The 22,867-nt window shown below is 45.3% G+C and overlaps 1 protein-coding gene and 1 pseudogene across 2 annotated transcripts in view; both read left to right on the forward strand.

The window, feature by feature from the left end:
• GMDS (GDP-mannose 4,6-dehydratase) overlaps positions 1 to 14,446 on the forward strand; it is a 603,038-nt gene extending 588,592 nt beyond the window's left edge. For both annotated transcript variants that reach the window (XM_039869468.1, XM_039869467.1), the window contains 2 exons: positions 13,740 to 13,808; positions 14,021 to 14,446. In XM_039869468.1, coding sequence (XP_039725402.1) covers positions 13,740 to 13,808; positions 14,021 to 14,083 — 132 coding nt within the window. In that variant the 3' untranslated portion in view covers positions 14,084 to 14,446. The remainder of the gene's footprint in view (positions 1 to 13,739; positions 13,809 to 14,020) is intronic.
• On the forward strand, positions 6,978 to 7,096 carry LOC120607767 (uncharacterized; annotated as a pseudogene).
• Positions 14,447 to 22,867: the final 8,421 nt, after the last annotated feature.

A 22,867-nucleotide genomic window follows, 5' to 3' on the forward strand; every position in this document is an offset into this window, starting at 1 on the left:
TTCCAGGGTACAACTTTATTCTCATCAAGAGCATCTACTTGACGGGAATGCATGGCTTGGCATATTGTTATTCTCCTCTCCGGTCAGCCCACTTACTAAAGAGAAGACCCTGAGGGAAGGAAGTCTAGATAAATGGGCTAATTACCTAGTCTTTAGAGTCAGACAAATGTGGGTTTGCATTCAGCCTCTGCCATGGAGTGTCACTGGACTAATTACTTAACTTCCTGGGTCTTCACTTTCCTCAGGTACCATGTAGGATTGTTAGAAGGTTAAATAGTATGAACTATGTAAAGTCTTCAGCAAATAACACAAAGAAGGGGCCCAATAAAAAGGTGTTATTGCTGGCTCTAAGGAGTCCCTAGTTTAGGATCCCCACCCCTAAACTAGTCATTAGGCCCAGAAGTTTTATTGACCTCGAGTGAATGACAGCCAGGAACCCTGATGCATTCAAGTCCTGAATGAATGGCCAGGGGTAAGGAGTGGAGGTGGCTCGCTGGCCCACTGCAGAGTAAGCCTCACTTAATAGCTCCCTGAAGAGAGGCTTACTGACCCAGCAACAGTCTCCAGTAGGTCGGGCCATTTGATTGCATCAATGGAAAATTTGTTTCCTCACTGTCACCATTATTTATTTATCATGCAGGTGCCTCAGTGACATGTGTAGCCAGAAAAATAAGGTACCACAATATCCGCTTTATAAACATAAGATAACTGAAGCACTCAGTCTGACTGGTTGTATGTAATAGCTACCTGAATGTCCAGGGATGATTTCATGGGGAAGTTTAAAGTATTGGTTTCCTCAGTGCTTTGTGCAGCACATCACTACCCAAATCAGGCTCCCGCCCTCAGGTGACTCGCCTCTTGATTAGTGCTCTCTCCATGGAGCCATCCAGGAAGCATGTGCCCAGTCTCATTGGGCAGAGATGCAGTGGGGTCAGGGCCAGGAGAGACCTCCCACTACCTTCTGCCAAGTCACTCAGTTCCCCAACCACCCAGCTTTACTCATGAGCAAAACTCAAAGTTCAGTGTTGAGGCTAAGCCAGACTGGGGCCCAGCTGGAGCAGAACTTAACCGTTGCTACTTCTACTGCCACAGCTACTATGAATGATGAGTAGTCATTCTTCAAGAAGATGCAGCAGTGTGGGGTTCATAGGGCACTGATGCAAAGCACACAGCACTTGCTTGACCACTAGCAGTCCTAGTGGAGTGGCAAACAGCAGCTTAGAAAAGGGACCTTAAAACTTGTCTCATCCAACCATTCCCTCATTTACAGACGAGGAAAGCTCAAGTTATAGAACTTGTGGCAGGGCCAAAGCTGAGTCTCATTTCTGTCCTTTGCTCTCTTCCATGTCATTTCTGTTCCCTGTACAGAAAGAATCCTGGGAAGATCAGGCATGGGCAGACCTTTTCAGTTAAGAAGTCAAACCTGGAAGGATGTAACAATGGTGTTGTTAGGGCTGCTTTAGGTGGCAGTAAGAGGTCTCTCTCCTGTGTTGATGGTGTCAGGGCCCAGGCTCTGAGCTCTTCCAACGTGGAGGCTCTTCTCTCCTCATTGGCCACACTGAGCACCAGCCTTCCAGAAACCTTCATGGGGCCGTGTCTACTCACGAATCTTTGAGCCTCTGAATAGTCTTTGTACAACACACTTGAGATATAGCAGTAAAACAAAGTGACATTAACTTTGAACTGAGTCCCAAGTCTTCATTTTTGCCAGCTTCCCAAACCAGACAAGCCCTTTGTCAGTCTCTTCCCCAAAACTCAAGGATCCCAGCACCTTCGGAGTTGGCGTGACTTCGTAAAGATAGGTCTACTTGCTCTGCTGACAGGCTTTTGTAGGATTGATATGGTCAGAATTCTAGAACCACCCAAAACTCTAGTCTGCCTTTGTCCTTATTTCCTGTGTTTATTTGCAGAGCACATCATGCACACCAAAGAGGACAAGGTTCCTGCTGGGTGGTTTTATCAAATTACTGAGCAAGAGAAACAACGTAAAGATACAGACATTCCCAGGAACAATTCCTTTAACTACATGAGGAATTCATCCCTTTATTTCCTCTGACATTTCCTCTTCTCTGTCAACTCTTAGCCCCCTTACTTATTAAGAATGATTCCACAGCGACATACTGCTCTGAAAATACTACATAGGAAAGAGTCCCATCTATAGAGTAGTATCCTAAAAACAGTCCTAGGAAAGAGCAAAGAAGAGCAGATTGATGGATGCAGTATAAGAAGTGTCATAGCCTGGCATTGCTGATATGGCAGTGGGCTATGTAACAAGAGTATAGTTTTCGTATTTCTAAAATCAAGGATTTCTCACATCTGGATAGAGCTGTCATTTCCAAAACATTTTCATATACACTGAAGTGTTATTTTAGCCAAACTTGCAGAATGTGAGCCAAACTCTTGTTTTATCTGTGGACATTAAAGCCATGCTCTGTTGTGGGCAGCCATGAAACTCAGACTCTCAGCTTTGTCAGTGAAGGCCGCTCTGAGTGCAGACAGAGCACCTGCCAAGGGTTACTGTGCAGAGTGTCACACTTGGGAGTCCCCACCAAAGCTTTCATCAAAGTCAACCTGATTATTTTCCACTGCATTTTCCTGAAAGGATGTTATGATTTTCTAGATGTTTGGTGGCTGGTGATAAATCAGGCTTTTATGATGTCATGTGAAAGGCCACCTCTCGGACTTCCTTTTGCTACAAGCCATAGATTAAAAGCAGGACGTGTCAGTCGGGCATAATAGACACAGTTTTACTTAACCCTTTCCTTGCTTGTCCTAAAGCACAGCTGAAGCTGTCCACTAGCTAGGGTCATGGAGGAAGCTGAGCTGCCTTTTCCATACCTTCTTTTTGCATGAATAGGAAGGTTTGGGACCTGTGGACACTGAGCTACTTTCTCTGAGTCTACCAGACTTCTTCAGCTAAGAAGCTTTGGCATCAAATCAAGATTCAAAACAAGACAGTGTGTTCTGTGAAATGATGTAAGTGATTGTAGGTAATTTTACAAAAATAATCTTTAGAAAGAGTCTCTGTTTCATAATCATGAAAATGAGAGGTTTCCTCGAAAAAGAGATAATATCTAATGCCGGTGGGTTATGATAAAATGTTACAGTCATACTTTGCTAGTAGCATTGTAAATTCATAGTGCCTTTGAAAGCAATGAAAAGGTTCTCATTCAAGCCTAAATCCTATGAGTTCTCTGTGAATCATCTTTCCCTCACCCCCACATTCACTTCATCAGCAAGTCCTCTTTCTGCTTTGCTTCCAAAATAGGTCCCAAGTTTATCCACTTCTATCTTCCCATTCTCACCACTACCCCACTAGTCCAGGCTGCCACCATCTCTCACCACATCTGTAGCCACTGTCTCAGCTAGTCTCCTCTCCTACACAGCCCCCCTCTAACACAACACCTACAGTGAGGTCTGAAAACAACTAGCAGAGTGTACGCCTGCAGTCCTTAAAGCCCTTCAGTAGCTCAGAATAAAATCCAAACTCCATACTTTGCAAAGTAAGCTGATAAAGTACTGTAAATTTTGAAGTAAAGCAGGTTCGTAGATGAGTAAACTTTTACATAGCACGTGCACACACACACACAATTTGGTTAAAAAAAAAAAAAACCTTTTAAAACCCAAGCAAGTTTCAGTGCTGTGTCTCATTCTTTTGAAATCTGGTAGAGAAGAGAGAGGCTTCTGGCCAACAAGGAGAATTCGTGGTTACAGTTTCACTCCAGCCAGGATTCTGCTCACGCAGGAGGAAGTGAAGGGTGGGACACCATCTCAGTAGCCCTCAGGAGGTTGAATGTTTCATCATTTGGCCAGAAGAGGACAGCCTTCCAACCTCACACTCCAGGAGGTGCCAGAGAAACAGGACAGGCTTTGACCTCTGGCCTCAGGACCTTTGGCCCTGTTTCCTACATGGCCAGCTGGACATAGTCTTGACTCCCAACTGCAGTAGCCTAGACCTAATCCCTTCAAGAATAGCCAGATGTTTCTAGGTTGGGTGGCCCAAACACATCAAACAGTGGCAGATTTTTTAGGGGGAAAAGGAGTTTGTCATTAGAGTTGGAGCATGACAGACAAAAATAACTCGCCCATCCTTTTAAAACATAGCTAGAAATAAGTCCTACACTTACTTTCAAAATTGCATTAGTGTCAGAAAATCAAACTTTTGATCTGAGATAGCTAGTTTTATAATTGTGGCTGACCAGCTGCAGATGCTCTAAGGGACAATCAGTGACTAGAGAAGAAGTCTTGTGACAGCATGGCTTTGCTCAGAAAGGCCTGAGCCCCATTATAGAGATTACCCAGATGTGATCTGACTGACCATTTTTACCTCTCCTATCTTATTTTGGGCTTCGATCGCCCTCGGTCACTCTATCCAGACTCAGAGCCTTCTCTCTGCTCCTCAGATAGAGTGTATTGCTTCCTAAGTAAGGCCTTTGCACCTGTGGTGTCCTCAAGAGACCCTCCTACCCTGGGTCTTCATGTGACTGCTTTTTCTTGTCATAGAAATCTTTAATCGAATGTTACCTCTTTCGGAAGGCCTTCTCCACCCCCACCCAACCCTCCCACTCTTTAACAAGCTCACACCCTCTTCAGTCTTCTGCCTAGCGCTCCCCCACAGCTGCAATGATCTTATTCATATCTCCTGTACTCTTGACTGTCTCTTCCTGCTGGGACGTAAGCTCATGAGAATGGTCAAAGCAGAATACAAAATTCTGTGTACTCAGGTTACAATTATTCAAAGTGATTATGCAAAAATAGAAGTTGAATTGGAATGCAGGATAAAATTGGAATGCAGGATATAAATATGAAAGAAAAACTATAAGACAACCCACTTAAAATATCACATTTTTATTCATAATGTTACTACAAGAAATTAGAAGAATAACTTTTCTTACAACTTAGTGACAAAAGCAACAATGGCTAGCCTTAACAGAAAACCTGAATGTAATAAATTAGAAATACTACTAGCTACTTTCTATGTATAATCTTTAATTCTCATAGCATCCCTGAAAGATAGGTGATATTTTCCCCATTCTACAGATTTAAACCCCGAGGCCCAGAAACGTTAAGAATTTGCTCCCAATGTCACGCAACTAAGTGGTTGAGCCATGTTATGAAATGAGGTCTCTCCAGTGATGTCTGTGTGTTGTTGGTGTCTAAGAATATTTTGTTATTAAACTATAATTTATACAAAGTAAAATGCACAAATCTTAACTATATAGTTTGATCTGCTTTGACAAACACACATTCATGAACCCTACACTACTATTAATATAAAACATCTCCCAAAGATTCCTTTGTGCACCCTCCCTGTCAGTCCTCTTTCCTAGTAAGCACTGATCTAATTTCTATCACCATCAATTCAATTGCCTGTCCTAGAACTTCATAAATGTCGAATCTTCTCTGACCATCTCTTTCATTCAGCATTGAAATATATTGATATTTCCACATGTTGATATAGTCTTTATTATTTAGAGATCTGTTTGCCACTCAGATTAATGTAGCAGAAAGTATATGGCTTACAGTACTTTCTGGGGAGGGTTTGTCCTACCGAGCTTTGTGAGTACTGGACTAAGAACCAGAAATTTTGGCTTTTAGTCCAAAACCCTACCATGGCTTTGTGACATTAATTGAGTTTGTCTAAATATCTCTGTAGATGCATTCAGGTGTAGGCTTCTCTTGCCCTTACAAAGATACAAAAGAAAGAATGCCAGGTAACCATGTAGTGCAGATACCCAACAACCTGGTAAAACTCTCTATAAACCATGATAATAGGAAAACGAATGATAAGTAAATTCATAGAAAACCTCAAGATTCATCTTAATACTCATCTTTTTTCCATGCTTCTCAAAAATCTTATTAACAAATCTCATAGTAGTTGTCTTAAATTTTCCTCAAATATGAAAATCCCCAGAGAAACAACCAAAAAGCAAGAATTTGAATGTTATCAGTTGCCTGGTTAGTCTTAGAGGTTCTTAAGAAGTTATTGAGACAATAAATGCTTGAATGAACTTTTGGATATATGTCTGAATGACCCTGTCATGTCATTTCTATTTTGGTTTAGATAGGTGGGTAGATGGATGGATGGGAGGGAGGAAGGAAGGATTATTGAAGTGGGTGTCTTGAATTTGAGTGACCTAATATATTATATAAGTTGAGGAAAACCCCAAAGGAAAAAATATTCCATTTATATTATGGAGACATTTATATCATTTACGATATTCTTTAGTATTAACGTTCAAAAGACATGGAGGAGCCTTTTCTAAGGAGTGGAGTGGATTTTCTAACAAAGTGGAACAGAACAAGCTTAAGGAAAATCACTTTCACCTTGTACAATTAGAGGTCACCTGTGGCCTGAGTCTGCCTTCCCGGATGGAAGGTATCTTCCCTCCACATGTAGGCTGAAGATAAGCCAAATGACAGTCGGGCTGTGCCCCTCACAGATACTTTGTACAGTGCCTTCACACCTAGGAATGAGGCTGCCAGAAACAGATACAAGATCTCTTGAGTTGCATTATGAATATGACTATCTGGAGATTTAATTAGCTAATGTATATAAAGTGCTTTGAGGGTAAAAAGTACTAAGTGGAAAAAGGAAAGCAGCCTGTGTTTTGTGCTCCAGAGTGCCACTTGCCAATTATGTCCCAACAATCTTTAATCAGTCCACTTAAAGGTGCTTTATCTCCTTTCCTCGGGGTTTGTGTCACCTTCTACCAGCATGGGTAAATCTTTACACCCTAGATCCAGTTATTAATCATAACCAGTAATTTCCAACAAAGATGGTGCTGGCTTTGAAGCCTGGAATGCTGAGCTCACTAACAATCTTATCTTCCTTTCATTAACTGGACCTGCCTTACAACTGTGAGTCAACCCCCATATCAAGTGGTTAGGGCGAAGATCAGGGAAGAAATCAGAATCAAGATGGCTTCGGTTACAGTACTTAAACTTTCCCTAGGTTGATACTCTTATAAGCACTAGTCTACGGCCATGCTACCCTGAACAAGCCCAATCCCGTCTGATCTCGGAAGCTAAGCAGGGTCGGGCCTGGTTAGTACTTGGTTAGGAGACCAGCTAGGAAGACCAGGTGCTGAAGGCATAAAAAATTAAAAAATAGCGGATTGTAAGCTGACAAGGTCCTTGCAATCTGTGAGGTCAACCAAGGGTGGCCTCGCCTAAAAAAGAAAGAAAAAGAAAGAGAGAATGAGAGAGAGAGAGAGAGAGAGAGAGAGAGAAAGCTAACCAAAAAACTTAGCTCTATAATTATAATTATAGATGTAGAACAGGTACAGAAAGATATAGTACCTCATAAATGGGTATGATTCAAAACTAGATCCCCAAATCTTATTTGCTTATTCTATTTAAAGCACCTATTAAACACCACCTATGAGTAGACAGCTCCCCAGAAGATGCTAGGTAGAGCTTATGAGAAGTGCTTTTCTCTGCTCAGCCTGGTCAGACCAGTGCCTGGCTGAACAGGACAGGCCTTGAAGGCCTACTAGGCTGGATGGTGCAGATGGCAGAAGTGTGCCTAGAACAAGGGAGAGAAGCTGGGTTTCAGTATGGCATAAATTGTATGGAATATGTGTGTATATTCCCCAGAGGAGAACGAATCACTCTCCTTGTCTCTACACATCTCAAGCACATCTGCCTGAAAGGATTTTCTCCAGAATATTTTTTGAAACTCTATTTAAAAAGAAATTAAATGAGTTTATGTCCTACATAATTGTAATGTCTGTGTGTCTTATAGAGAGCCCCTTTTGTCTAACTACATTTCTCTTTTTATGCTAAAACTTTGTATTTTAAAAATACAAATGAAAAAAGATGTATCTATATATAGGCTGCACTAAAAATACTAGTAATTGGGTTCTCCCTTTATAAAGTGAATATTTTTAACCGCATTAGGCTTTATTTACAAGTGGACATATAAGGAAGACATATAAGGAAGAGCTTTCCAAGAAAGCTCTATCGTGCTAGGTAGACATTTTTCATAAGTGTCTGGTGTATACATGTAGATGGATTCCTTTCCCTTTGTGTGGTAGCTCTTAATTGCTACTGATTCCAAATGACAAATTCTACCAATTGAAAATAAGTGGTCTCCAGCCAAGAAAAATGGGATCAACCCAAGGGGTCACGAATTCCTAGAGATTCTCTCAGGCACTACCCAGGAGGTCAGGACAGCACATCCATAGTCATAACTAACGGGGCTCACGTCTGAGGCCACCAGTGGAGGTGACAGAGCTCAATCAGAGTTTCAGTCCAGGGTACATGTGTGTTGCCCTGTGCTGATAGCCTCCCAGCAGCCTCTCCCCAGGTAATTGAGGACAGGGACATGATGCAGGGCCTGCTCACTCTGTTTTGCTCCCTTTGCCACTCTATCTCTATTGTCATTATACTCTTTGGAGCCAGTGCTGACTGACTCAATTTCCCTGAGGTCGAGCCCAAACATTTTTTTGGGCTCTGCCGGCATTCTGTCAGCCCCTGCTGATGGACAGTCCCACTGAGTCCAGCTTCCTGAGCAGACGAGACAGCCTGCCGTTTTCTCCTTGTCTCTTATCACCCCTTGTCATTAAAGGGGATGCCTGGCTTCAATTTCAGTTTGTGTTGATATACAGCAGTAAAAGGGAAGAGAGAGGGGAAATGTTCGTTACTGTTATTAAGGCCACCGCATTTCTTACTGTTCTGAGATTCGCTCTCTCTTTGGGAAGGTTTCAATCAAAGGATATATTTATGAACATGTAAGAGTTTAAACTGCTCCATAAAAGACATTATATTGCGAACTTTCTGGGGGAAATTTCAGACTTAATTTTTTTTTTTCTCGTTCTTACTGACTCTCAGTTGCATATCTTGAATCTTAACTGGGATATTCTTGCAATTTTGAAGTTTTTTCCACTTTACTGAAGTTTTTTGGGTTTGGGTTTTGTTTGTTTGTTTGTTTTTGTTTTGTTTTGTTTTGTTTTAGCAATTCTGTTTTTCTAAAAAGAAACATTTTCCCAAGAGTAAATCTTTTCCTGCTCACTCTCCATTAACATAAAATTAGATCAAGAACCAAATTCATTGGCATTCTTTTATTCCCTTGGAACCTGAACTATTCCTCAATTTTGCTTTCTTTAAGAAACGTGGAAGGAAAGGAATGAATATCAAGTGCTGCTCACGGTTCCATAGCTTAAATTCTTGAAGACGTTTCACCAGGGTTTTCATCAACCATAATTTTCCTTATTAACATCCACTGTCTATACATCTTCTTCTTTATAGCACTCAAGAGTCAATTTCTTTCAATATGCACATTAGAAATTTAACAACATCCTGCCAAAAGAGCACACAGTCTTAAAATGTTTCTCCACCTAAACAGATGTCCTTTGCAAACCTTACAAGCAGACCTGTTGAGGAAACATGGTATCCAACACAAAATTTGAAATATATATTAAAATTTTCCCAATGCAACCTCAAGGAAAGAGGAAGAAAAAAATTGAGAATGTGAACTTTGAAAATATATGTTATACAATTTATTTAATAACATTCACCACAATTATTTTAGGGAAAGTGGGTGCGTATCAAAGGAAATTAATGTATTAAATAATAATCAAAATAAAATAAAATGGGGGAAGGAAAGAAAACTAATCAATGTCATTTAAAGATATGTTGCTATATTGATGGAGAGGAAAAGGTGCCCAGGAGACTTGAGGAGAGGGAACTATAGTTACAGTAGAAGATAATGGTACAGCATGGTCTCTGCTTTTCTGGACTTCGTGTTAACTACTGTGGGCTCAGAAAGTGGCTTAATGACTTTTCCAGGATTTGGTCTGGCTCTTTATCAGTTTACTATAACAAGAACATAAGCCAGGAAAGCCTGAAAAATTGCTGCAGTAAAACATTCCCTCCTGCTGTGCTGCTGTTCGCAACTCTGACCACTGGCCTTGGCCTTTAGAGTTTATGCCTGGACATAAAGTTAAAGGACAGCTCCTAAAGGTCAAACAAGTCAACAGTAGTCACATGTATATGTATGGACATATACATTTTCTCTTGCTCATGCTGTTCAGCTTACCTTAATTGAATTTGACAATAATAAATCACACGTTGAAACTGTATAGCTCACCTAAGGAATGGCAATGGAAATGGTGAATATACCAGGAGCCAAAGTTCAGGAAATGTCATATTCACATAGAAATGCTTTAAATTTTTCTCAGAGCTTTATTATCTTTTTTAAAGAAAGGTTCCAGACCACCCAGTACACAAAGTCCATTTTGGAAACTGTACGTAAAATCATCACTTTAATTCAGCTTTTGCCCCTGTTGTTATACTATAGCTTTTAAGTCTATAAACAGAGAAGGAACCGAACTTTCAAAAAAAGAAGAGCAAAACAGATGAACTCATTCTTCTCTCTCATCCTTAGGAGCTGATCACACCCTAGTGGAGAGGATTTGTGAAATTTGAAAGGAAACTATATTGTGGCCTTATTTTCTCCTCCCCGTCCATATTACTCCACACAGTCCTATAAGAAGAGCAGTTCCTGGTGTCCTTGTAAGACTACAGTTCCCCCAGCCCCTCCACTCCACCACCAAAAAAAAAAGAAGAATATAGCTTCTACAATCTCGTTTCTCTTCGGCCTAGCAGAAGCCTATTTAAAGAAGTGTTTCCATGTCATCCCAGAGCCACATGCACTCCACCAGGCCTGCCCCAAGCCACCTTTTAAGTACACCTTGTGCCACAAACCTTACAGACTAAATCATTTACTATATTTTTTCTCTAAAGGACAAATAGGAAGAGATATGAAAGTCCTTCAGGAGCAGCGAAGTGTAAAACAGGCTGGGACGTCCTTAATCTTTCCCTAAAAGCTGATTGGGGCACAAGCATATGGACTACTCTAGATGTTAGCTCAGTTGCAGCTGGCATAAAGAGCTGCTGTTTCGTTTTGATGGAACTTCTCCTTTCCCTTCACAAGGTCTTTTGGTCTAATTAAATTTCAGGGAGACAGAGCCTTGGCAGGAGGTTAAAGTAAGCTGCTAGACTGGAATGTAGGAACTGGGCTCAAAACTAAATTGGGAAATTTAACTGGGTGCGTCTCTGGTTTCAATGAAATACTTTTACAGTGTATGGTAGCAATGTCTGTTTCTAAGCTTTTGAAAACCATTTTTCCCCTAAATTGTAGTTCCCTAGTTGTTTTTATATTATGAGCTACTCGTAGAAAAATACAGGAAACATAATTACAATACAAAGCTCCCTTTCCCAAGCCTACTGAGATCATTTGAAGCCAAACTTGGTTTTAGGGTTTTGCTAACTATAAGTTCAGAGCCATGAATTGCATCCTATGCAATGCTAGTTGATTTACAACAAGTGTTATGTGTGTGATTAAACAATAACCATGTTTCTTTAAGCTAACTGCTATAGAATTTGAGGGAAAGCTATGTTGCTTCATGACTCCACATTTCACAGCTCCCTCTGGGGAAAAAGAATGAATATCTTTGTGTGACTCTTACAGTAAAATAGAAGTATTGTACAAGTATATACAAGTTTATTTAGGGAAAGGAAAGAGAAATAAATTAATTTGTTTTTCCACTTATATTTCCAGTTGAATGTAGCACTGTCTTAAATTGCTAATTATTAATTTTCATATCCTACTTTTCCTGAAGAATCTGTGTATGGACTTTTGAGGCCAGCAGAAATAACTTCTTTTACTATGATTAACACTCTAGAGGGGAAATCAGTACTTGAGTGTATTGTGAAATGGAAAGCCTTTGGGAGTTTAATTTATTCAACCCTAAAAAGTAACGATGGAAGATTGAGACGTGAGTCGTTGAATGTACTCTCTCAGAGTACAATTTCAAGCAAAAAGTACAGATATTCAGAACTAGCATCCAGACACCCTTTGGTAGGATTGGCTTATCGGTGAAGGTGAATGCCCAGGATGTCCTTCGAAGCAGGTCCTGCCCAGCCTCTTGTGGCCTTTCTCACTGTCTCTAACAAACCCCCTAGGCCTGCCTCCTTTCAGGGGAGTCTGAAGAAAATGAGTGGGGAAGGTTTTCAATTGCAGCTTAGTTATCTGTTACTTTCTTTTGATATAACTGATTTCAGGTCGTTCTTTAGTATTCTGTGTAGCTCAAATAGTGTCTTGATGAGGTATTTATCATGTTTAAAGTTCAGCTATTTTCATACTGCATTCATATTCTTCTGTTTTGAGAACTCATATCTTGTGTACTATTTGATAACTACATTTGTATATGGAAAAAGCTAAATGTTTATCTTATCCCAAAGTGGTCTATTTCGAAGTACTTTTCATTCTTTTTTCTTCTTCTTTCCTTCCTCTCCCCACCCCCTTTCTTTTTGCAAATCATCTTGAAATTCTCACCTTAATTTTCTTCTAACTCAGTCTTCAAGAGCTGTAATGAAAAATTAGTGAGTGAGGGCTGAGATGCAGGATTACTTTATACTCCTCTAGTTTTTCTTTTAGCCAGTTTTCCTTTCAAAGAAGTCTTTTAAATGAATGGAAACTCTCCCAAGCCCTGGTGTGTTTGCAGTTTCTGCTCGGAACTGGTAAAGCTGAAGGAGCAGACTCTACCAGAGTCGTAGGCGTACTGTTTTATATTTTTCTGCATTTTGATAAGGCCTTGACAGATGGGATGAGAAACTCAAGTATCAAGCAATTGGCGGCCCCAGTCTTTCCTACAGGAGCTTGAAGTTTGTTTGAAAATTAACGGGGAGATTGGGGGACACTGGGCACAGGGAGGAGAGCTACGAAGCTGCTGGGTGCATGCTCTTCAGAGCAGTGTTTTCAAACTGCGGGTTGCCCCTCGTTAGTGGGTCGTGGGATGAAGTAAGTGAGTCAAGAGCAGCATTTTCTAAGGAATGGAAAAGAATATAAAATACTGTTTTTGTGCCCCTGGACAATCAGGATGAGGATTGCTTCGTGAAACTTCAGTTTCATTTTATGTGCATGTGCTTGTGCTAAATGACAGTATGAACTGCCATTTTACGAGAGTCAGAAAAGCTTGAAGCTGCCCGCCGGGGAAAAATTGTGCCGAACTACTGGCAGGGTTAGAAACAGGAGCGCACAGCCCGCCCCTGGAACAAGGTCCCCCAGAACTGCGCGCCTCCACGCTGCGCGGCTGGTGGCTTGAGGTGGAACCGCCACGCCGATGTAGGGCGCGGTGCGTCCCCCTGCACAGGAGAGGAGTTGCGGGCCAGGATGCAGGATGAGGCTGGGGGCGGATCTGGTGATTTACTCACTTTTCTTGTCTGAGAAGTGCAGTAATTCGAAACAGTTCTCACAGTATCTGATCAAAAAAAAAAAGCGTCCCAGTCGGAAGGTGGAAGGAGAGAAGAGTATATTGAGACAAGAGACAAGAGAGAGAGAATATATCAGAGACAAGAGACAGAGACAGAGACAAAAGAGACTGTGTGTGAGACGGGGGCGGGTGGGGAGAGAGAGAAAGAGAGAGAGAGAGAGAGAATGGTTGAGAGAGGTTGATTAAGCGTCGGTGGGACGCAGTGAACGGGAGGGTTGGGCGAGCTGTGGACTGAAAGGCTGTCACGGACCTCACTGGTCTGTGCAGCGCATTCTTCAACGCGACGTTCGCAAGATTTACGGCTCGGCTCCGAGAGCCGAGACAATGTGCCTGGCGGGGACCAAAAGGAGGGAAACCGGAGCCTTGTGCGCAGACAGCCGTGGGAGGGCGAGGGTTCCCACGACTCGGGACCCCGCTACCCCCGACCACGCCTGCTTTCTCTCTCCCTCCACCCCACAGGACTTTCTGCAAGGAGACTGCAGCAAAGCGAAACAGAAGCTGAACTGGAAACCTCGGGTCGCTTTTGATGTGAGTGTCCTTTTCAGAGTGGAGCCCGTAGGCTTGCTCGCCCCTGGGCGGGTCTGGGCCAGCTCTGCGGAAGGGTCTGGCGGGGCAGGCAGCTGGGCGTACGAGGTGGGCAAGGAAGGGCAGGGTGGAGGCCACCACAGGGGAGGAGGTGTCACCAGGAGAGAGTGGCAGAAACGCCTCCCTTACCGCTCACCCCCTGTCCCGGGTCCCAGGAGCTGGTTCGGGAAATGGTGGACGCCGACGTGGAGCTCATGAGGAACAACCCCAATGCCTGAGCGGGGCCGCTGAGCCCTGAGCCGCCCCATTGGCCTTGCTCCCTGCGCAGAACCAGCGGGTTCGGGGTCGCAGGCGTATTCCTGGGAGGGGCGAGGGGCACGCCCTTCCGACAGTTGCCGGCGACTCTCGTCACCATTGCTCCGTAGTCCCGCCGGCAGGTTTGCAACAGCTGGGACGTGGCATTCCGGGTTCGGCCCACTTTCCTTTTGTCGAGGACTCTTCTGAGTGATTTTGTGAAATCAACGAGATGTTTTAGTCACATGTTCACTTTACTTGAAAGTATGTCATTAGACAACTGAAATTGTGAGGCTTTCAAATGATTTTTCTCTTTTATTAAAAAATGGCCTTTCTGTGCACCAGCAGTAAGAGTAAATGTCGATGTTTTCTCCAAGTCTTAAAAGCAGCTGGCTAGCTATAAGGGCCCCAAAACAAAAACACCCAAATCCATGTCTTGGAGTGAAATGGCTTCCTTCAGGCCTGCTCCCTTTTCAGAGAGCCCCTGCTGGCAGACCCCTGCCAGGCCTGAGTCTGACCTGGTCAGAGTGTCCTCCTAAGCCTCCTCCTGGGACATTTCTTTCTCCCTCCTGGTGACAATAAGTCACTCTATCCAGCTGATTTGGAAACCCAGTTCCTGCAGAAAGCAGGCATTCACATCCCCTCTGGTCTCTGCTGAAACCACTGGGCTCCAATCATCTCAAAAGAAGGTTTTAGAAATAGAGGGGAGTTAGAAGAAGAAACTTGAAGGTAAGTAAATATTGTTGAAACATTCTATGCCAAAGCCCCTGGGTTACTCAGAGGTCTCCGAGCCCATGCCTTTCCTTGTGGTCAAAATCTTACACAATACTTATTTCTAACTTCTTCTCGGTACTAGATCACTTTTTAAATCTAATTTTGATTTAGTCAATCAACCAATTTACATTAAGTGCCTAAAATATGCCAGACACAATGCACTTCAATTACATCAGCATTAATTAGAAATTATAATAAGGAAGTTTAAGGCTGGGCCTCAGATCACTGAATCCAGTTTCACTTAGTGCATCATTTAGGTGGCCTGGCTTTGACCTCATGTTATGTGCTCCTGAACAGTGATGGTATATCTGCGCAGCTTAAGGCAGGTGGACATACAAACGTATGGAACCCACAAGCAGCAAGCAAGGATTTGTGTGCAGGTGGATACTTCTGCATGAAATACAATATTTTGCTGTAGAACAAATTAGGTCAAGACTCTTCTTCTCCCCCTCACTCCTCCTCCAAGGAAAATAAAATAAAACTTTATAGCAAATGGAATTCCAGCCTTTGCACATGCTCCTGTGAGTATGGGTAACTATTTCTGAATGTCTTCACCAGCAGGTTTATGATCTGGGGGAGGACCCAGGCTCCAAGGGCTGGCTGCAGGAAAGAGAGCTCTTTGTGTAGCTGCCCAAGTTGCTGCGACAGCATGCTGGCCAGGGCCAGCCTCAGCTTTGATGGAGCAGAACTGGGGTGGCCTGAGCTGCACCCCCCCCCCTTCTCAGAAGCTGCCCCAGGACGGGCCTTCTCTCGATCGGGATGCTGCTAATTGGAAACAGATGGTCCCTGGCAGACTGGGCCTCCAGGACTAGGCAGGTTGGTGGGCACACATGCATACACAATCACACATACATACTCACACACTGTCACTCACAGTTTTCGATACACACATTCAAACACAAACACAAATACACACCTACAAATATGCCATCTCACACACGCACACATTCACTCACTTGCAAACAACTCACAATCCCGCTGTCAGACATACTCACAAATCTCACAAATAAACACGTTCATACACATTCCCTTTAGATTTGGCTCTGATGGACAGGAACCCCCTCTGACTCCCTGAACCCCCCACCTCATCCCATACCCAGGCATAGAGGCCATTCAAGGGACCTTAGGGCTTGCAATGGCACCATTCAGTTCAGTGTTTTGTGGCTTGTTAGCCTAAAGACATAATAAGCTCTTCAGTGAAGACCAGCAGAGATTCTAGGCAGGGGGTTACTGGGACTCCAGTGGAGCCCGTTAAATTATTCTTCTCAAAATGGTCTGAAGCATCAGTTTTTGAAGGACACGAAACATATTTTTGGTTGCAACCTTATCTCTATTCCTGCACCCTCACTAGGGGCGGGGGGAGGACACTCATTTGGCTTTTAGGCCTTACAGCGTGTGTTTAAAAGGAGAAAAAAAAAAAGAGAGACTTGCTTGCTTATTTCCATGCTGTTAATTTCATTTGGACATCCTTTAAGAATATTCTTATTAAAGGGTTGTTTCTATCTTGAATCTCAACTCAATTTCAGTGAATTTATTTTTCCTTTTTTTCCTGCTCTGCCAGCTTTGACTATTCATTTTAGATGTGATGAAATATCTTCCACCATGATTTTTTTTTTAAGTAAAAATTAAGAAGATTAAATTTTCAGTACTCAAATATAAGAGCAAAGCAGTCAAATCACATGCATGTGCCACAAATTAGCAACAAGGTACATGGATACCTGGACCACCAAGCAGCCTCACTATCGGGCAGACCTGCCTGCCAGACTCTGTCCTGGGCTATGTCTTCTGCCTTTTGTCTTTAAAAAACTGAGAGGGAGCTAGGTCCAGAATACTACACCTCTTCAAGCTGCTTAGAGGCAAAGGCCTGTCCCTGTAGTGTGCAGAATCTTTAAGGGAAGTGCTAAAGTATTGAGAAGATAATGCTCCATGCAAGGTGGCTCTTTAAGAAACCTGCTTTCAGGCCTAAGATCGTGGGCCAGTACACCCCTACAGAAACTGCTCCTTCTCCTTTAGTCGCCTTTACCAGTACCAAACACTAGATTCGACAGAACCCTTGGCTGCCTGTTGATCAGCTGCTGGTGAATGAGACCCTCCCTGTGTTGTTAATGATGATAGCAGGCGCCAACACTTTAAAATTTCATTTCAAATAACTTTAATATGTAGTTTACAAATAACTTTCTAAGCCCCAAGAAAAAGCCTCAGAGCACCCCAGGCATCTTGTTTGTATCTGGGAATTCCAACCGGGTATTCTCAGTTTAAAGATGTTTCCCAGTTAAGTCCAAGTTCACAGGTCATATATTTTTCATGACCTGAGCTGCAACCTTGAGTAGATGGCATGGAGAGTGGGGGTGTGCAGAGGGCTCCCACCCGGGTTTTACAGAAAAGATCGTGTGTCTGTGTGTGTGGACGTGACTTACAAACAGATATACATGTTCCGACATGCCACTGGCACCTCCAAAACTTGTGGGTTTCAGTCACTGGGATACTGAATATTTTCACAAACAGCAGCAACAACTGGGACACAATGCCTCTGGGAGAGCTGGCCCACCCTCCGCAGTCGGGGGGTTCCCACCATTTCCAGTGTTTTTTTCAACATTCAGGGTCTGGGACGGATTTCTTCCGCAGAGCTGCTGCCCTGCCCCAAGCAGTATTCAGGCCGAGGTCTCCCCGCAACCTCCCAGCCTCGCTCCCTCCCCAGCGCACAGCCAGGGGCATAGAGCACATTTTGAGGGGGTATACCATCAGTATCATTTCCCGCGACTGGACTTCCAGCCATTTCACTGTCTCGGGCCTGCGAGGCCGCCGCTGCCTCCCGGCGGGCCGGAGACGGCCGCTGTGGGCTCGCCCGTGTTTCCCCGGAGTGCGCTCTATCCCCAAAGACCTCCCAAAGCCTCCTTTACAAATACGACGGCAGGGCCCCGCCCCACCCTCACCCGTTTCCTCGGCCAGAGCGCCTCTGCTGGGAGGCCGACGACCGCGGGCTGACCCCAAGCCCCGCCGTCTACTCCCCGGCTCCCGCCCTTCCTCCAGGGTGAGGAGTCACACACAGCGGACGCCCCATTCTCACCTGCCCCTTTTGATATCTGCACTCCCAGGCGAGGTGCCCGCCTGTGTGCATGCCCAAAGCGTAAGGCCGCTGGCACTGGGACCACTTAGTTGCTGTGCCGCAGAGCCCTGACGGCGGCTGCGGAGGCCTAGGCTGGTCTGCGCACCCGGCTCACCAGCTTTGTGCCCTGGGGCAAGGCTCTAGGTCTCTAGGCTTCCAAGCTTCGGCGGAGAGGAAAGGGGCCGAGCTACTGGGACTCCAGACCGCGGGGGAATGAGCAGCGCCGCGCGTGCGCATGCGCTGGCAGCGCGTCCCTCCGCCCTGAAGCGGCGGTCTGGCCCTGCACACGTGTCGGGGCGCCGACAGCCTCGTGCTCCCCACCCGGGAGCACCCGCGGGGAGCTGAGGAGGTGATGGAGAAGTGTCGTTAAGAAGAAAACCCTCCACAGCCGCATCCCTGGCCTCACTAATGTGCCGGTGCGCTCAGGGCGCACGCGGCACCGGCGCTCAGAAGCCTAGGGTCCAAAGTCCGAGAGCAGATGGGTTGGTGACCTAGGGGAGGCAAGTGAAATTGAGGAACCCCGACTCCCACTATTATGCTGGGAGGCGGTGAGCGGGCCCAGCCTGTGAAGAAGCCTCACAGCCCGAGGCCTGGGCTAGAGTGGCTGTCCGCCGGCGAGTGAATGTATATTTGGAAGGGGTCAGAACCTCGGCTGGAATCTGGCTTTTTATGGCGAGGAAGCTGCCTGGGAAGGGCCTTCTGGCGAGGCTTTCCTGCTGTGCCACTTCTCCCAGGCAGAGCCAGGGAGAGAAAGGTCTTATCCTGGCGATACCCCAGGGCCTCTGGCTCCACGGACCTGTTCCCGGAGACTGAGTCGGCGGGTAGGCCCGCCTAGGAGCCAGCAGACAAATGCAAAGCAATGTCATCTTATTTCCCGGTCACCAAACACTGTACATCGCTGCTCTGCACCAACCCGATATTCCGTGGAACTAGAGTGAGAGTGGGAGCTCAGGAAGCCAAGCAGGGCCCCCGGTTGAGTTCACCCCCAGAAATCAACGATCACCCCCGTTGAGTTCTCTCTAGGAATTTCTAGCGCCTAGGCAGCCCCTGTGGGAACAAAGGTGGAGGCCAATCGCCTCGGCTCTCCCTGGGACCCTTGGGGAGAAGGCTCCAGCGACACCCTCCCACCTGGTTAGCTCGCCTCCCTCAGAGGGCCGCAACCCGAACCGCCCGCTGCGAGACCCGGCCGTTGTCCGCCTGTGTCCTTCGCGCGTAACAATAAGAAAAATCCTCTTTGGAACCACAAGGAAGCCGGGTTCCCGGCCCCGGCTCTGCGGCCTCTGTTGTCCTGTGTGCCCGGGCTCTGGAAAGCCTCCCAGGCGCTGCGGACCTGCCCACCTTGGGGGACCGCTGAGCCCCACGACACGGGCCCGGCGCATCAGGCTTCAGGGACAGGCATCCGAAGCCTCCAGAGCCCTTACTTTGCAGCGACAGGAATGCATTTTGCTCCACTCGGGGGGAAAGAGTTTTCGTTTTTCCTCCACTGGCAGATTTTTAAATATCTGATCGGCGCCTAAACACGTGCTCCCGACTCCTGTCCAGTTTCACAACTGTAGCGATTAACAAGACCCTGGCCCAGGCTCCGGGACCAATGACCTGCTTTCATACTGAAGGAAATGCGGAGGCCTTATGAGTCAATGGCGCTAAATGTGTTGATTTTCCTGCTTTTCCCTCCAGTAGGTAGCGGCTGAGGGAAGGTCTCTCTCTGTCTCTGTCTATCGCTCCCTCGCTCCTTCCCTCACCTCTCAATCTAAATCATCCCCAGATGTCCTCAAACTGCCCCTCACTAGAGCCTCCTCTATGTTCCTAGACCCTACAAGGCCCCAGAACTGATGATCCAGGGCATCACCACCCAGGTCAGTGAAGAGGCCCCACGGCCTGGCTCTGGCTGCCCACCCACTGCTTACTCCCTGGGCTCACAAATTGTACTCCTATGCCCACCCAAGTAGCACCAAGGTGTGTTGACTTAGAGGGCAAATGAGCAGCCCACCCAGTCTCCCTAGACGCTAGGAGAAGAGGACGGGCAGTTTAGTCCAAATGACAAGTAGTGTTGATTGTCAGGCTTGGAGGAACCCAAGGAGGACCAGAGAAAGAAGATGCTCTTTGGGACAACAGAGGGAGGCCTTATCTGGAAGAGCAAGAGACCTAAGGAAGCGACACTGAGGCTTTTGGGGTCACCTTCTCAATGCCAACTAGGGAGATTCTGAGTTAGAAGCAATGCCACGCCCTCTCAGGACCAAGAAGACCTGGCCTCTCCTCTTGGGTTGTGTTTCCGGTGGAAACTACGCCCTTCCCTCACCTCTAGAAGACCCTCACTCGTAGGCAAGGAAATTCCAGATCCTACTGCATCTCCTATAATACGCTCAATATGCTGCAAATTTAAAATCAGTGAGGGAAAAAATCAAGTAAACAACAAAAAAAATAATAATAGAAAACAGAGGGTTTCTTTGGAGCCAGGGTAAGATGGGAAAAGAGCACAGCGAAGATCCTAAGTTGGGCCTTATGCTTTCTACGCCGTATTTTGGTTTCCAATAAGGCAGACATGGTACATTTTGCTCAATTTTCCACTCCTAATGACGTTTACAATGTTGTGGAGAAGTGGCTTTCATTCCTCTGAATGGATTTTGGAGCTGGAATTCATTTAATTAAGTATTGCTCCTTTCTCAACCTGACTTGGACCTGCAACCCCTGCTCCCGTGTGGCCCCAGGTCTGGCCAAGGCCTGGGAGTAAGCTCTGGTCCCCTTCATCTGAACCATTCCCCAGAGGGCTCAGCGCCTGGGCCTGCAGGCCACCAAGGAGGCCGTCCGACTAGAGGAAGGACATCTGGGAGAAACTTAGGGGTTTCAAGGCCATCTGTGAGGGCCTGGGAGAGAGAGGGATGAGAGAAAGTGACAGAGGCAAAGAAAGGGACAGGAGAATAGAGACAGAGACACAAAACTTAATGATTATATTGGATTTACACTCAAAAAAGGGGAGATGGCCTCAAAAGTTTTGGCTATGAATATAGAGCCAAAATAGTAAAGAAAAGCCATTAATAAAAGCTCTTTACAAGGAACCTCTTGGCCTTGTTATAAATTGAAATAGGAGCTTTCAGGAAAATGGGGTTTCAGAAACTAGCATTTAGGGTCCGACCCATAGCAAATCTCAGTGGGATTTTTATGCCTGGTAGCCACTGTCTGAATAAGCGAGGCTTTGCTTGTTGGGAGCTCTCCTGAGTTTATGGCTTGCCTGCCCTCTGTTCCCCTACTCGCCACAACTTAATGGGGTGAGCACTCTGACAAAGTCTCTTCGTCATTTTTCTCCCTGCCTCTCCCCCAAAGCCCCCTGCTTGGCGGAAGAATGACTGCTGGTGCTGAATCGTATTCTGACCAGCCTGGCTGGCTTTGCTACAGGGCCACCATCAATCTTGCCCCTAACAGGACATTTGTTTATGACCGGGTGGGAAGGGCTAATGGCTTCATGAACCAATTCTAAAATGAGCCGAGAGGAGTCTAAAGAGAAGGCCCTGTGACAACAGGCAGGATCCAGGGGTGGCAACTGGACTCAGAAGCAAATGAGACCCTTCCCCCAGGAACTCCAAGATGTGGCATGTAGGTAGAAATTATCATTCCAACCAGCTTTGCTTCAGGTGCTACTAATAGCCAGGGAGAATGCTGGTATCCAGGGCCTGGATCCACCGTGGATGCGTCCTGTCCCTCCTGGGTAGCCTGGCCAGGCACCCTGAACCAACAGAGGGTTCAGGGCCTCTGTGGAGTTTTGCACCATTAAGAACAAAACAAATGGTCCTCCACCTTAAAAACTGAGACCCCTAGGGAACTGGGTGGGAGAGAAAAGGTTTTATGTCCCTTCTTCGCCTATCAAAGTTCAAGAGATCCTAGTAGGGCTATGAGGCACTCTTGTTTCCTGACCCTTGTTTCTGACCCCACAGGAAACAGCCAAGAGCTTATGGGCCACCAGCACAATCAATTCTTAGTCCTCTGCAAACATCAATTATTAATGACAAACTGTGTGGAATGATAAATCATAAAACGCATGCTTGTTTGCATGCAGTCTGGTGAAAAAAGATCTGCTAACTACACAATCCTGAAAACAGCATGGATTCCTACCAGACATGCAATACACCAAATGCAAGTTTGCAGTGGCATGTAATACGCTGGCATTTACTTGCTCATGGCATAAATTGGTAAGAAAATAAATGTGCCCACTGCTACTTAAAGAAGAAAATGCTATCCTAAAGTTTTCTACAGAGGCTAATTTCAAAATTAGCCAGATCCCCACTGCTGGGTCCTACCCGGTGTTGCAAGCTAATTTAGTTAAAATATCAAGGAGCTTTCTTAGAATATTTTACAGAAAAAATACCTTTACTGCTGAAAAGTACAAATCAAATGTGTAAACCACCAAAAAACAAGTAGTTCTCCCCGATTAAATAAGGTTGGCAGGATTGATTTTTCTTAAATTGAATATAAGAATCCAAATGTAAATATATTGATAGTAGAAGACATTACATATGTGGTTTTAAAAATCAGAATAATGAGAACTTCTGACCTTCCATTCAAACAGCTTCTAAACTACTCTGTAGGGAACTTGTGTAGAAATAACTACTTTTGCTATATACATTTAATACAAACACCGTCCTCGACGCATATGTCTTCCATGACCAATTTTCAAATGTTGAAATCGAAGAGGGCGAAAATGATTGCTAAGAAACCTTCCCCTGGCAAGCACGTAAACACTGTCAGGAACTTCGGCGAAGGGCTCTTCGCCGGCCGCAGAAGCCCGAGCACTGCCCTTATACCCGGTTCCTTCTTCAGCCACAGGGACTCGGGACGCAGGAAGGAGGAGTAAGCGGCGCCCACAACCCACTCTGCATCCAGACGACACCAGGGA

The sequence above is a fragment of the Pteropus medius genome, unplaced genomic scaffold (assembly GCF_902729225.1).
Source record: "Pteropus medius unplaced genomic scaffold, Ma_sr-lr_union100, whole genome shotgun sequence".
NCBI classification, from domain to species: Eukaryota; Metazoa; Chordata; class Mammalia; order Chiroptera; family Pteropodidae; genus Pteropus; species Pteropus medius.